General features: G+C 45.7%; 1 protein-coding gene and 1 pseudogene across 1 annotated transcript in view; one reads left to right on the plus strand and one right to left on the minus strand.

Moving 5' to 3' along the window:
* ACE (angiotensin I converting enzyme) overlaps nt 1–15207 on the minus strand; it is a 212610-nt gene that overhangs the window by 135580 nt on the left and 61823 nt on the right. Inside the window, exon 2 of the mRNA XM_086923822.1 lies at nt 6995–7162. Within this exon, the coding sequence (XP_086779948.1) occupies nt 6995–7162 (168 nt within the window). The remainder of the gene's footprint in view (nt 1–6994; nt 7163–15207) is intronic.
* Nucleotides 8385–15207, plus strand: part of LOC147716954 (uncharacterized) — a 39472-nt pseudogene continuing 32649 nt past the window's right edge.

Consider the following 15207-nt stretch of genomic DNA (forward strand, 5'->3'; position numbering starts at 1 on the left):
ATATGTTGCAGTAGTCCAGTCTGGCTCTGACCTGAGTCTGTGCTAGCTCTATTCGGTGGTCAGTTTGTAGGAGCAGATGCATTTTCCAGAGGAGAGGGTGTTAGGTTCCCTTGACAACTACGCTGAGTTTGGAATCTAGGGGGCAGATTTATGATAACTGGCGCATCCCCAGGGATGCGGCAGTTATTTTGCGCATCTGCTCCGCCACCCATGGTGCGCCGCATTTACAATGCGGCGCACCATGGGGCAAAAACGGCACAGATGCGTGACGCATCTGTGCCGTAAAGGTGGCGCATTGCTGGAGTTGCGTCGCAAGCACAACGCAGCTCCAGCAAGGCTCGGGGGTGCCCCATCTTTACAATGCTGCGTCAAGACCTACGCCTGCTTCAAGCAGGCGCAGGGTTTTGATGCAGCATTGGCCTGAAAGTGACTGAGTGCAATCTTACAGATTTCACTCAGCCACTTTTGCGAGGCGCACCAGCCCTGGAACGCCCACCCTGCGCCAGTACGCCCACAAGTGGCGCAGGGCTTTACAACGGGACGCATCTGCCTAGATGCGTCAAGTTGTAAATGGGCCGTAGGGATGCGCCACGTTTACGCCGCAGTTGCGTGACGCAAACGTGGCGCATTCCCAACATAAATCTGCGCCAAGATTTCTGTCCTATTGGCATGAAAGACAGTTTAAAGGAGGAGCCTCTGACTCAGCCCCACTACAATTAAGCCTTCCACCACCTAAACTTCAGCCTAATGCTCCTAAACATCGCAATCTATACATCGCATCAATTTTTTATCGACTTCGGACCTGGGGAGCTGGGGTTCGAGTCTCGGTAATGACGCTAAAAACATCCTGTGATTCTGGGCAAATCACTTAATCTCCCCGTGCCTAACAAAAAAATGAATGTGTGTCCTCATGTAACGTAACTGGTGCTATGTAAAGCGCTCTGATACCCGATTCGGGTCAAGTTCGCACTATAAAAAACTCTGCAAAATAAAAAAATCACCCTGCTTCCCAGCAGTGAAGATGCAAAATACTTTACTGTCAAGGCACAGCTTCTACAGGGTGGACGGTAGGGTTGGTATGCAGTTAGTAGAATTGATTCGAAGTCCATGGTTGCTGCGATATTATATTTTGTTATTTCTAGTGCTGTACAGAGGAGTAGCGTTAAAGAGTCATTGCGTGCCTCTGGTCGTGCCACTAAATCATAAATCCGTTCTGATTTAGTTGGTAGAGCGTTTATTGTTTCACCGTTCTTCTGAAGCGTGTATACATAAAAGAAACACTTTGATGTATCTTAAGTTTGAGTGCTGTTTTCTCTGAGGCCACTAAGTGGCACTGTTGTATTTTAATTATTTGGTGCCTAGCAGTGGTATCGTTCTCCGACAACTGACAAAGAGACAAGTAGCTGGCCAGGCACTTCCAAGTACTATGGGCCTCATTTATGAGGCCTTGCGTCAGTTTTGCGCTGCGGATGCGTCACTTTTTGTGACGCATCTGCGGCGTAAAACATGCGCCTTGTTGCGCCATATTTAAAAAGTGACGCATCTAGGTAGATGCGTCACTTTTTAAACCCCTGCGCCACATTATACCTGCGTCAGGTATAATGTATGCAGAGGGGGCGTTCCCCCGCAAAAAGCCTCGTAATAGTGACGCAGTGAAATCTATGAGATTTCACTGCGTCACTTTTAGGAAGCGGTTGCGTCAAAATCTTGTGCCTGCCTCAGAGCAGGCGTAAGACTGACGCAAGCCCTTTCACATGGGGCTTTCCCCATGTGAAAGGACGCATTGCTGGAGATGCGTCACTTTTGTGACACACTCTAGCAATGCGTCACTTTTGCGCTTACAGATGCGTCAGAAATACTGACGTATCTGTAAGTCCTTGCGACATGATGCGTCATACATTAAATATGACGCATCATTGGTGTCGCAAGGAGTGCGCAGTGAAAAGTGACGCATCGCTGTTTTCACGCAGCGATGCGTCACTTTTCATAAATGAGGCCCTATATTTGCGATGCGGTCTGCCAGTTCTCTGTGCTGTGGTGGACTGGAAGAGTCAATGTGTTACGACACATACAAAGCGGACGCAATAATTTGCAGAAATTCTGCTTCATCTAAACTCGTGAGGAAAATTTCCCCCTGGAAACCTTAAGACCAGATGTGACCAGATGTGATTGCAGAGATGTAGGCAAGTAAGGGACTGAGATCTCCAGCTCTTTATTATGTTTTGTGCCCGATGCTCACATTCGCCACTTGCACCTCAAAATGTTCCTCAAAGGCGGCTTTCGGTTTGCAGAAGTTTACTAATTAATGAGCAAGGACTGCGGGTAAACAAACTGTGATGCTTTGTGGCTGCTGGAGTGGTCATAACCCGTTGACACATTTCATTACACGTCAACATGACGCCTTATGATTTTTTTAAATCGAACCACAATTATCACAGTAATGGCATTGTGAATTGCCAAGACAATTGGTTCCCTGCCAGCTGGCAACCTGGCGCGAGCAGGCCTTGCGAGGGTGAAACGCATTTTATACTTGCGGTTCGGGATTGTTCTGGCAGGTCAGGGATTGGTCTTATGCTGTCATTGCATTTATATAGCGCCCATTGCGCTCAAAGGGCTTAACACCCACCTCCCCCCGTCGTGTGTGTCAGCCTGGCTGAGAGAGCTTCCTGGGCACACACACCACAGATGCACTTCACACGTCTTTAAAAGACCATTTGCTTGTTAACGAGGCTTTGTTGTTTTCCACCCCTTCTTAGAGCCCCTGCCACTCCACTCTACCTATTGCTTGAAGACTTAGCCCCCCCCCCCCGATTTCTTTTTTCTTAACCACCCCCCCTCCCCCTCCCCGCCCCAGAAATTTGACTCTAGTTGCGCCTCTGGCGCTTAGTACCCCTGACGAGGCGTCAAAGCTCTTTTTTTGGCGAGTAGCACGCTATTCCAGAACCCATAAAGGATTAGTGGTGAATTAGTATAGTGAAATATGAAAGCAATTTGAGTGGTGGACATGTTAGTCAGTTATATTGTATAACTCCTGCATTGGACGGCCAGCCAGTGCCATCCAGTAATGCCAGTGTCCAGCACTTATGAGTCACAGCAGCATTTCCTAACCGTTGGCTCTGGGGCATAATAGGGCAGGGGGATAAAAATGTCCTTAAGTTTATAGCATATAATAGTGCATGTCAGTTTAGAGGCCAGCAGCCCTTTCTGCACTTGCATGTGTGCACTGCTGAGAGCCTGCAGCCATTTTTAAAGCAGACGTCTGTTGCAGAACTGCTTTTAAATGTTAATTTTGCCCAAACTCAACTTTGGTGTTAGGGGCACTTAAAAAGGGATAAACTATAGTATTTTGGTATATTAGGCACACCCAGGGTCTGAAAAACTCCGCTTCGCGTAGCGGAGCAGTTTTTTCCTCGCTTGTGATCCTCAACGTTAAGTTGGCGACCGTGAGCAAGGAAACACAACCTCTCAGCGAGATTTTTTTTCCTCATTCGCGATCGTCAACATCAAGTTGGCGAGTGCGAGCGTGGAAAATATACATCTCGGCAAGATTTCTCAACGCGGGGTGACCAGGTTTCTCATTGCGATGATCGCGTATGCTCGTGACTGCTTGCGATGAGAAACTGCTTGTCCATGTTGAGAAAGCTGCTGTTCGAGTAAAAATAACTCAAGCGGCAGAAAAGGGCAAGAAGGGACCGCTTGCGCTGTGCAAGGTGCCATTCACGATGATTGCACAGTGCGGGTAAGCATCCGCACTGTGCGATCACCGCAAACAGCATTTTTCTATGGAACTCCCCCGCTTGCAGAGCTCTGCGTAGCGCGGTGGAGTTTTTCTGCCACTTCGCGGAGTTGCGCTGCGAACTCTGCCCAGGCTTAACTGAAATGCGTTAGTTAGTCTAATGCCTGATGCGTGATACTTCATGAAGCTAAGGAGTTAGGTCCTAAAACATTGGAGTGGGCTGGACCTTATTAATCAGAAAATACCACAGAAGTGCCCACACCAAACAAATTTTCAAACAATTATTTTACTAGCCAAACCAAAAATGTCATTTTAGTTTGTCTGGGTACTTTTATTTATACCCTTCTGACTTGCACAATTCTTTTTATAAACTCTTTTTGTCTCGTTTATAAATGGAAAAAGAAACATATATACATTCAAAGCTATTTACACTAATATACAACACATATACATACTACATGCTATTACTTAATACACAAGTGAGTAAAAAACATACATCCTACATACAATACAAACAATATATCTTAATGCATTTGTATTCAATCAGTATTCAAAAATTACTTCTAGACAAAGTCAAAAAACTGAGACATTTTCACCAAACGGTGACCAATTTTGGAGCTAGCAGCCGCTAGTTCACACAATCAATGATATTATTTGCTCCTTGAGTTTTTGCCACTCAAGGAAAAACTCAAAGAGCAAATAATATATGAACTTTTTGGTTTGGCTCGTAAAATAATTGTTTGAAAATTTGTTTGGTGTGGGCACTTCTGTGGTATTTTTTGATGAGTGATACTTGGCAGGACTGGTGGTGTTGGAGAAATTGGACATTTCATTTTCCCCATTGTAGTTTCCCAGTCATATAGGTGAACATTGTAATAGCCTATGAATTTATAATTACCGCAACTGAAAAATATCATTCAAGGATTTAGGAGAATAGTATTGAGTAATCCAAAAAATGCTGTTGTTGAATTTTTCTTAAAATGTACAGAAAATAAGTTAAAACGCTCTGTTGTCTGTAAGCCAAAATTCAGCCTTCCAGTGGTCTGCCCCGGAGTCAAAGTTGAGTGGATTAGCCAAGCTGCTTTGATAAAGTGATAAGGGGCACCCAGGGAGAAAGGCTATCTCTTGTAAGAGGACCCTGCTCCACAGGAATATCAGAGCAGGGGGGAGGGGTCGTAAAGCATCAGCTTCAAAGGTAGAAGCTACCAGCTTCCACTCTGAACCCAGCCAGATGGTAGACTTAAGGAAGGAATTTGCAGATGTAGCAGGGAGGTGAGCTATGGAAATGAGCCATCATGGTGGATGGTTTAGTTAGCCCTTGCTTCTCTGTTGAGACTTCATCCACATTACATTTTGAAAGAATAGTGCTTTCTGGAAGACCATTGTGTCACACTTTGGAGGAAATCTTTGTGCACCTCATTGGACAGGAATGCCCTCCTGTGTGACCCCAAAGAACACTGAATAAGTATCTGGGAGGGGCAGAGCCTCTCAGATCTCCTGCATGAAACTTAGAGTAGAAAAAGGGTCCATTGTTGGAAGTTTGATTTGCACAAACCAGGCACTGCACTCTGACTGGCTGCACCTGCTGCACACTCTGGAACTACAACACTGTGTATCTAACTTGCCTCAAGAACACTAAAGAGTAGACTTCCAAGCTTACCTGGACCATCACCACCAGGAACCCCCAGCCTAGAGTGCATCCAGTCAATTTGTAAGGGTCTTGTCCAAGTAGATTGTGGGAACTGAAGCCCCAAACTTCCAAGGACCATCTTGGAGATTCCAGACCCTTGGATTGTGTTTTGGACACTTTGGTCCCCAAAAGGAAACATGAGGAAGAAGTTTCAGAAGTTTTGAGAAATTTGAAGCATATTTGGAAAAAAGCTCCATAAGTGGACCGACTCGACCTGGCCAGCCAAGCCGGCGACCCTCAACCGCGAGCCGGCCTGCCCTCCAGACTCATCCCACTGTAAAGTTCTGGAGGTCTGACTTCCAGGGCTTGACTGGGAGTTTGTCTAAAGTCAGAATGGCAAACCCACATCGAACTCGGCCTGGTGAAGAGCATCGAAGGACCCCAGCAGAAAAAGCGAGAGTCACAACAACGAGAGTCAAGCCACCTACCTTTAACCCCGAGCCAGGCTGGATCCCTGGTTCGTACTGAAGAAAATACGTTTTTACTAGGTCCTATTAATTTCCTTACATTCCTCCATTTCTTGCCATCTCGTGACAAAACCCTGCCTACAGCCTCCATTTCTGCTGACGCTAAAAAAAACTATCACATACCTAAGCCCCCTGTTCTTTGCAGTTAACCAATTCATCAACAGAGAGCCATGAGACACCTACGCCCTGTGTAAACAAGCTTGTTTTTCATTGTCTGCTCCCTGCATGGTAAACATCCTTGACACAGTGATCAGGTCATCTGGACAATGGTCTGACTGACCGAGCCTTGATTAAGCTGATTGAACAATGGTCTGACTAACCGAGCCTTGATCAAGCTGATTGAACAATGGTCTGAGTGGCGAGTCTTGATCAGGTCATCAACTACAAACACCGCCCTGATCAGGTCATCAACTACAAACACCGCCCTGATCAGGTCATCAACTACAAACACCGCCCGTATTGAACAATGTACTGAATGCCAAAAGAGTGGAATAAAATGTATATAAGGCGACCCTTCCTGCACAAAAACAATCATTACTACAATGCAGATAACCAGGGTACCTGCCCAATGGGAAAGGGCAGGAATGCAGCGTATATCATAAATACGACGCATGCCTACCCTTTCGTTTTGACACAGGGCAGCACAGCAAACGGACTTGCTGTGCTGCCCTGCGTCATAACTTGTAAATGAGGCCCTCAATTTGTGATGGAAGCATTGAATATTCTAAATCCGAATGATTGAGCAGCAGCACTCTTTTAATCAGTAGGGGTGCTCCGGATACGGTTTCTATGATACTATTGTGAATCACAGAGCAAGTATGTAGGGGAGGTTTATTTCAATGTGATGTCGTAAAAGGAAAAAAGCGCAGTTGTGGCGGTTCCAAGTTGAGTACCAAAGTGAATCTTGATCTTTGCTTGCCACTTTCATATGGATGGGCTACGCTCTCCCTCCCTGCTTGTCTTGTACTCATCTCTGAATGAAGCAGGGCTGGAAATGCTGAAGGTTGAGCTTTGCACTGTAGAACTCCTATCCCTAACGATGTGATGCTCTCAGTGTAACTCCTTTCAGGGCTAGGTGTTAGTGATTCGGCTGGCACTCACCTCTTGCCTTTGTGGAAGGGGGAGGTTAGACGCCCCCAAAGTCTGGACCGATTCAATGATTTTCTTCAGCTTTAGATCCTGGAAGTTATGGAAGGTCTCATTGAAGAGCTCCTTGGCCTTTTTTCCCCAGGCCTCTGAAAACTCCTGTTCCATCAGCGAAGCATTGATCTGAAAAATAAGAGCATGTGCAACTTATTCACTGAAAGCAAACAATTTGATGTGGAATAGCTGACGTCGCTGCAATACAACCCGTGCAGATATTGAGGGTCCTATCTTTTGCCCGGAAACAACATTTATTTATTTATAAAGTTTTATATATAGCGCAAGCATGACCCTTGAGGGTATCAGAGCGCCTTACATGAAGGGGGAGGTAGAATATAGGTGTGAGATCAAGAACCAATCACATATACGAACGAGGAACAGTCATTGAGGATTAACAAATTAATTTTCTTTACCTCCATAGGGACAGGGCCGGACTGGCCATAGCGGGCACCGGGCGTTTCCCCGGTGGGCCGCTAGGGTGGGGGCCGATTTTGGACCCCTGGGGGCCGTTTTTTTGTTACCGGGGGTCGGCAATATCGGCCCTCAGTAACAAAATCGGCCGAAACCGGCCCTCGCACACTGCTTTGCTGCACTCCCTCACCCCAGGGGGGGCTGGCTGAGCAGTGTGCCAGGGCCGGTTTCTGTTCCCAGTCCGGCCCTGCATAGGGAGTCAGCAATGTAGACAAAATCAGTAGGTATAAAATCAATAAACAAAAGGTGTGGCCAGGAATGTCATTGGTGTCTGGGCATGGCTGCTATCAGGGTTGGAATTTACATACAAAGGTATGTTAAGGCTACAGGCTAAGGATGCTTCACAGTGGTGACACCAAGCTACTGCACAACGCCAGAAAAATGACCTTTTTTCAGTGTGCAAGGACCATTACTGGGAACATATTTCCATCATTCCTACCGGCAGCACAATCTGTTGAATGATTCAGCTTTGGGAGGGGATTGTGGAAATAGCACATATATCATAGAGCTAAGAAGGTGCATACTGCAAGAGGGTGAAAGTGAGAAGTATAGAAAATGCCTGGATCTGCAATGAGTTATATTTAAATATCCTCTTGTATATGTGTTTATATATCCTAGTATAATCTGCATTGCTATAAATTGCTGTTAATTTTGTATTATTGTATCTTGATAATCATCTCCTCTCTTTTTATTAATGAATTTTGGATTGCTGTATTTTGCACTTTTATGGTTTGCAAACTAAACCGAAATAAAGTTTTTATTGACTGATTGAAGTGAGAAGGAGGGCAGGAAAGAGAGTGGGAGACAGTGAGAAATATAGAGAGAGCTGGACCAAGAAATGAAGAGCAGGCCAGCAGGAAAGTAGGCGAGATACAAAATGAAGGAAGGAAAAGAGACAGCAACAGAGAGTAAGAGAAAGAGGCACACAGGAAAAATCCATGCCATATAGCCACCCTAAAATGCTTGCCTACTGATATTGCAAAATGGTTCTAAAACCCACCTTTCAGGGTAACAATGCATTCCTGAGAAATATTTTTGATAATCGATAGGAAGGACAATTCAAATAAATTATAGAGTCAGCCAATAGGAAATCAAGATGACCAGATTTTTTAACAAAAAAGGGGCAGTGTAGATTTTAGCACAATAAATCCACCTCTGTGTTTTCATAACACTTGTATTTCACCTGGCCTTCGGTCCTGTGGTTGCTCTCATGTCGTCACAGCTTCTCTGTGGCATTACACGACCATAATATGAGAGTGCTTGTTACATCCTCAGTGGAGAATACAGAGTTAGCTCAGGGTGCATTTTCAGTTATAAATCAATTTTTCATTGGCTTGCAAACTGCCAGAAAAGAATCAACCTGCATACAATGTAAAATAATAGGACCTTTATCTATGTTTTCAATTAAATGGCAAATGTAGTGTGTTAGAATGGGATCTCTGGTTGGCTAGGGTGTTCACCTAAACCAGGCAGAACACACCACTGTATTCAGGGTGTGGGAGTTACACACCCAAGATAACCTCTGCTCACCCCCTTGGTAGCTTGGTAGAGCAGTCAGTCTTATCCCAGAGGTAATCTGTAAAGTGTTTGCGCAACACACACACACCAGTGACACACTAGGCACAACACAATAGAGACTCCACACCAGTTTATAGAAATATCACTTGTGTTATATATAAAGCACACAGACCACAATGACATAAATCAATATTTGCTTTCTCCAATTAGGCAATAATCATTGTATCATATGTAGTGCACAGATGCAAATACTCATTTCTTGCACTGGTCATAAATCACTGGGTAAGAATAGGCCAAACACATTAAGAAAAAGGAGGTCGAACACATTAGATCACCATCATTTCATTACGGGGAAAAATAGGCCAAACATTTTAGAATCTATAGGCCAAACACTTTAGATCACCATAATTTCATCACTGATTACACACTTGGACTTGCATTACTCCAGCCCATGTAAGCCAATTACAGGCCATTCACCAACGGGCCGATTTATGCATGTGTGCCTGGATTATTATCAGAAGCCATCTGTGATTGGATGCCAGGCTGCAAAGGCCGGAGTGCCATCACCAACCGTGTGGTAGCCGATATGGATGTGCACCCCCTTTCTTGTATGACAGTGTGGTTGCTCCATGTCCCGCAGCACTGCGGTGAGGACTCTGGGAGGCGAGGAGATGGGGGGGAACGGCACTCACCCGGTCCCCTAGCCGGGACCAGCGAATTCCTTACATCGGCACCACTGCTTCACGGAGTGGGAGTCGCAACAGGTTTCCTACCCTGGTGTGCGAGCCGTGAAGCTCCTGGATACTGAAGCATGTTCTCGTCGTGCTCGGGCGGCCCATCATCCGGCGGAGTTGCGCCTTTTCTTCTTTGCGTCAGCCAGTTGCTAGCCATAACCTAGTGCCCAGCAACATTTGTGGAGCAGCCACACAGGGTTCTCGGGTTTTCCTGTGCAACAGGAGTAGATCGGCCCCAGACTCCAGCCCCAGGCGGTGTAAGGGGTGGCACTCCAGGCAGATTGCTCCTTCCTGAGGGTCTGCTGCAGAGAGCCCACCGAGCTTTCAGGGAGTAAGCAAACAGGTCTGTATTAAAGCCAGGCACACAGCATGCTGGCAAAAGTTAAGCACGCAGAGCACTGGCAAAGCACACAAAGCTCTGTGAAGGTAACGGTAGCAGAGCATGACACTCAGAGATGTGCCAAAGTAAAGCTGGGAGAGCACAGCACACAGAGCTCTGCCCATAGTAAAGCTTGTAGAGCACAGCACACAGAAACTTTGATGTCCCGCAGTCTCCCAGAACAGGAGGCAGCTAACACAGGCCCTTGGAGAGTTCTTCACAGGTAGGATGCCACAGCACGGCCAAAAGAGTCAGTCCTTTTTCTCCACCACAGACAGAAGCAGCAACTGCATGCCAAACCACCCCTCATTCAGAAAAGGCAGCGCTCCTCTCACAGTCCTTCTGCTCTTCTTCTTTTTGGCAGGGTCCTCTTGTTCTTCGGAGATATATAAGGTTCTGGAGTTTATGTTCCAATGCGTATACCCCATTTTGTTATTGTTCTCTTTGTGGCCAGGTTCTCTGAACCCAGTCCAAACAAGTTCTATCCTCCCTGGTGTAGCATGACCACAGGGGGCAGAGACAGCACTGTGAGAAGGAGGCACAGACTATTCAGGTGCAAGCGAAACTCCACCCACCACTCTAAATACAGACTAGGTCAATTCATCCCAGCGATGAGTTACCCAGGCAAGGCAGGGCACACCTCAAACCCCCCTCTCCCCAGTGACTGTCTGGAGTGAATGCACATCCCCAGTTCCTGTCACCCAAACACCAAAAACTGAATAAACAAAGAGTCAGAGGCACACTGAATGGTAAAGTAAGAAAATGCCCACTTTCTAAGAGTTACAAAATGAGAAATGAAAGAATGCACACCTTCCCTATGTTGGATTTAGTGTTTGTAAACTAGGGTGTACAACTGGGGAATGCAGGTGATTTTATAGGACTGTGTGTATGTCCTACAGGTTGAGACGTTTGTTTTCATTATCTTTGTAGTGGCCCCTGACGAAGGGCCCGTGCGGCCTGAAATGCATTGGGTGACATGAAATAAACATCTTTTGATGAGCCAACTCGCCTTGTTTAATTCTTGGTTACGTGTCGCTGTTGAAGACCCGGAGGGTATGCAGGAGACATTTGAAACTATAAAGTTAAAGAATTATGTTGGACTCACGCAGCACTAGCCGTGATGCCTTAAGCATGGATGAACCTTGGATGAAAATTTCTTGAAGACATTTGGTTTACTTCTGAAAATGTATGAACATGGTAAAAAAGAAGAAAAGAAAAAAAATGTGTTCATTGTATGGATAGATTCCTATCTCACAGTGTGACAGCTGGGCGCGCAAACGTGTGTCCTTTTCGAAGACACTTTCTAAGAGTGGCATTTTCAAACACAGAATTTAAAAACCACCTTTATCAAAAGGTGAATTAATACATTCTGAGTTCAGAGAGCCTAATCTCCAACTTTCTATTGTGTCCCTTTGGAAGGATATACTTGTAAAATGTTACAAAGCAACTCCCATGGGACAGATAGACTTTCAATAGTGAAAAACGAGATACACAGTATTTCACTATCAGGACATGTCCCACACATCAATACATGTTCTACCTTTCACATATACTGCACCCTGTCCAAACTTAGGGGTGCCTTACATGTCAGGATAGGGAAGATTTGGGCATGGAAAGTTGATGCACTTGCCAAGTCAACATGGCAGTTAACAACTGCACGCACAGACAATGTGGTGGCAGGTCTGAGATAAAATTTACAGGGCTACTCGTGGGTGACACAACCAGTGCTGCAAGCCCACTAGTAGCATTTGATTTATAGGCCCTGACACACCTTACCAGGGACTTACCAGTATATCAAATATGCCAATTATGGCTAACCAATCATGTCAAAATGTATACAGGGAGCACTTGCACTTTGATACTGATCAGCAGTGGCAAAATGCAAAAAAGCATCTAAGCCAACAAGAAGGAAATCCAGTATACCATCAAAAATACTGGAGGTAGAGGCAAAAAGTCAAGGGACACCACGCCAAGAATGCCAAGTCTAACATAGTGCAGATTTGTTTCAGAAGGTTTACTTGTACCCCGATTTAAATTCTCTGCTTGCTTGCTGCTTGTAATGACCAATTTACTCTAAATTTAACAAATAGATGCTCATTCAATGGGCAACGGTAATCCCTGTTTGGGTGTGTAATTGCACAAAATGCTCATGAATCTCAGACACCAGGGGCTGTATTATGAAGGCAGGCCCAGGGTCAGTATCGGCATGTGCGCTCCCTTCATCCACCCCCTGGGCACTATGATATTACAGAAGGGGCTACATGCGCTTGTGAGGCCCCTTCTGTATTACTGATATCACTAGTGCACAGGTAACACCAGTGCTACCTTGAGAAGGGGTTCCCTCATTTGCATGGCCCCATGCAAAGGTGGAAATAATTTTGCCTCTCCCTCCTTACCCTATGACGGACGCTGGTGCAGAGGGAAGCGGTCACTTAGGAGGAGCACTGACAGTGAGCCACAACAAAGTAGAGGACTGCCAGTGTTCCCCCCTGATGACAGTCTGCTGGAGAGGGTAAAGAGGGTCCCATGAAACCCCTAAACATCCCCATGCAGGCAGGTACAGTTACTCACTGCACTCGTCTGGAGGAGGGTCTATGTCCCCTCTCTAACGTGCAGGTGGCTGTCGCATGTACTGTGAAACAAGGGCGGCTTGTAAGCAGACGCTCTGTATTTCATTGAAAACACTTCCCCCTGGGCAGTCACCATGGAGGCAGTGTATTGATGTTTATAGGGTTATTGCTCCCTGTCTGCGAGAAGTAAAACTGTTTAAAGGGGCATCCTGGGGCAAACAGGTACAGTGCAACCTGTCTATAATGTGTGCCCTGTACCTGTTTGAGCCACGGCACACTTTTCAACAGGTGCTCTGTGCAGAGCAGTGCACCCAATTACAAATAGTGTGCTGCCCTCAGGGCAGCCGTGAACTCACACAGCTCTCAGGGCAGAGCATTACTGAAAGTGGGAGCCGCTGTTTGAAGCACGCGATCCATCTTTTTCTGTGCAAGTAGCACCCACCTGCACTTCAAATGGGGGACAACCCCCCCGAACCCCCCCACCCAGGCATTCTTTCTCCTTTTTCTTTACTCCGTGAATTACCATCCCATGTATATGTTACGCACCATGTAAATATAATTTTCAATAAAAATTTACTGAAATAAAATTGGGGACAGAGATGCTCCTGCAGGCGGATGCACTAAGTTATCCCCCTCCAAAAAACCACTAAATAAACATTTTCAAAAGTTGGTGGGTGTGGGGGCCAACGGAAGAGTGGGTGTGGAATAACAGCAATGGATTTCAAGTGGGGAGGTGAAAGTAGCAAATGAGAGAAAGCAACACAGGTTGCTGGGTGTGGGGGGCAACAAGCGAGCAAGCCTCAAGAAGTGTAGGGGAGGAAGAGTTCTGCGGAGGAGTAGCATACAAGAAAGAGCCTGCAACATGGTGCGCAAGGAGGTTGGTATTTGGCAGATTGTGAGAAGAACACAACTGAGAGAACTAGAAAACACATGCACTCTCATGGACTGCTTCAGCAAAAAAGAAAAAAGGAGTTCCCTAAAAGTGAGCAGTGGAAGGATAGAATCCAGCCAGTCAGAGAGCTGCTAAAGAGGCAATGCTCCAGGGGAAGGACAGACACAAGAAAGAAAAGCTGGGACAAGGAAAGCCACTAAATAAGAACCCATCAAATGAGAGTACCAAGAAAGCCAACCAGTGGAACTAAATGTGGTCTCTAGGCCCGTTCAACTTTCTGCTAAGCGCACAATAGGTCTTTTGCAACCAAACAACCTTTCTTAACTGCTGACTTGCATGTTTGTTGGAATTTTTGGTTATTCGCAAACCTGCTTTAACTTTTTAATACACTTCCTTGAATAAATAAGTTTAACCTCTCAGTTGGATGACCCCGGTCAGTTAATGGAATGTTAAAATTGCGCTGGAGCAGTTAACATACATTTTACCATTACGTCTGCTTTTTTGCTGCAATGGAATGATTGCAGTGTTTCATAGTAATTTCCCTACAGCAGAAACATGATGGCAAAAAGCAGCAGAGACGGCAGAACATTAGCCGTCACATTGTTACTGTGATGTATCAAAGGTCTGTGTTTACGCTTATTGTGTGACCGTCCTCTTTAGAATACATGTGTCACTGCATGCAGCGACAAACAAAGAACAAATGACCTTACAGGACTTCTTCGGCTGTGGGAAAAAATGCATTACAAAAATCCAAAGAAATGTGTTATCCTCCTCTGTAGACTTCATTCCAGTGATCTGCAAAATTGCAAAGATTTTCTCTTGCAAACTTTGCATAGTTCTAACAAACAAGTATGTGAAATTTATGAAGTTGTATGCAAGATTGGCTTTTGCGTGAAAATCAGGAGTTCTGAAAAGCTTTCGTACACAATTTGATTACCATTTCCACCTCAAATACTGAGAAACGTATTTGAAAAATGGCTGCAAGGTGTGTACTCACGTACAACACGCTCTGAGGTACTGCCGCAACACAATTTTATGTTACTCGCGAGAAAAAAGACATCCAGGGCCTCATTTATGAAAAGTGACACATCGCTGCGTGAAAACAGCGATGCGTCACTTTTCACTGCGCACTCCTTGCGACACCAATGATGCGTCATATTTAATGTATGACGCATCATGTCGCAAGGACTTACAGATACGTCAGTATTTCTGACGCATCTGTAAGCGCAAAAGTGACGCATTGCTGGAGTGTGTCACAAAAGTGACGCAACTCCAGCAATGCGTCCTTTCACATGGGGAAAGCCCCATGTGAAAGGGCTTGCGTCAGTCGTACGCCTGCTGTGAGGCAGGCGCAAGATTTTGACGCAACAGCATCCTAAAAGTGACGCAGTGAAATCTCATAGATTTCACTGCGTCACTATTACGAGGCTTTTTGCGAGGGAACGCCCCCTCTGCATACATTATACCTGACGCAGGTATAATGTGGCGCAGGGGTTTAAAAAGTGACGCATCTGCCTAGATGCGTCACTTTTTAAATATGGCGCAACAAGGCGCATTTTGTACGCCGCTGGTGCGTCACAAAAAGTGACGCACCGGCGGCGCAAAAC

The sequence above is a fragment of the Lissotriton vulgaris genome, chromosome 5 (genome assembly GCF_964263255.1).
Source record: "Lissotriton vulgaris chromosome 5, aLisVul1.2, whole genome shotgun sequence".
Classification (NCBI taxonomy): Eukaryota; Metazoa; Chordata; class Amphibia; order Caudata; family Salamandridae; genus Lissotriton; species Lissotriton vulgaris.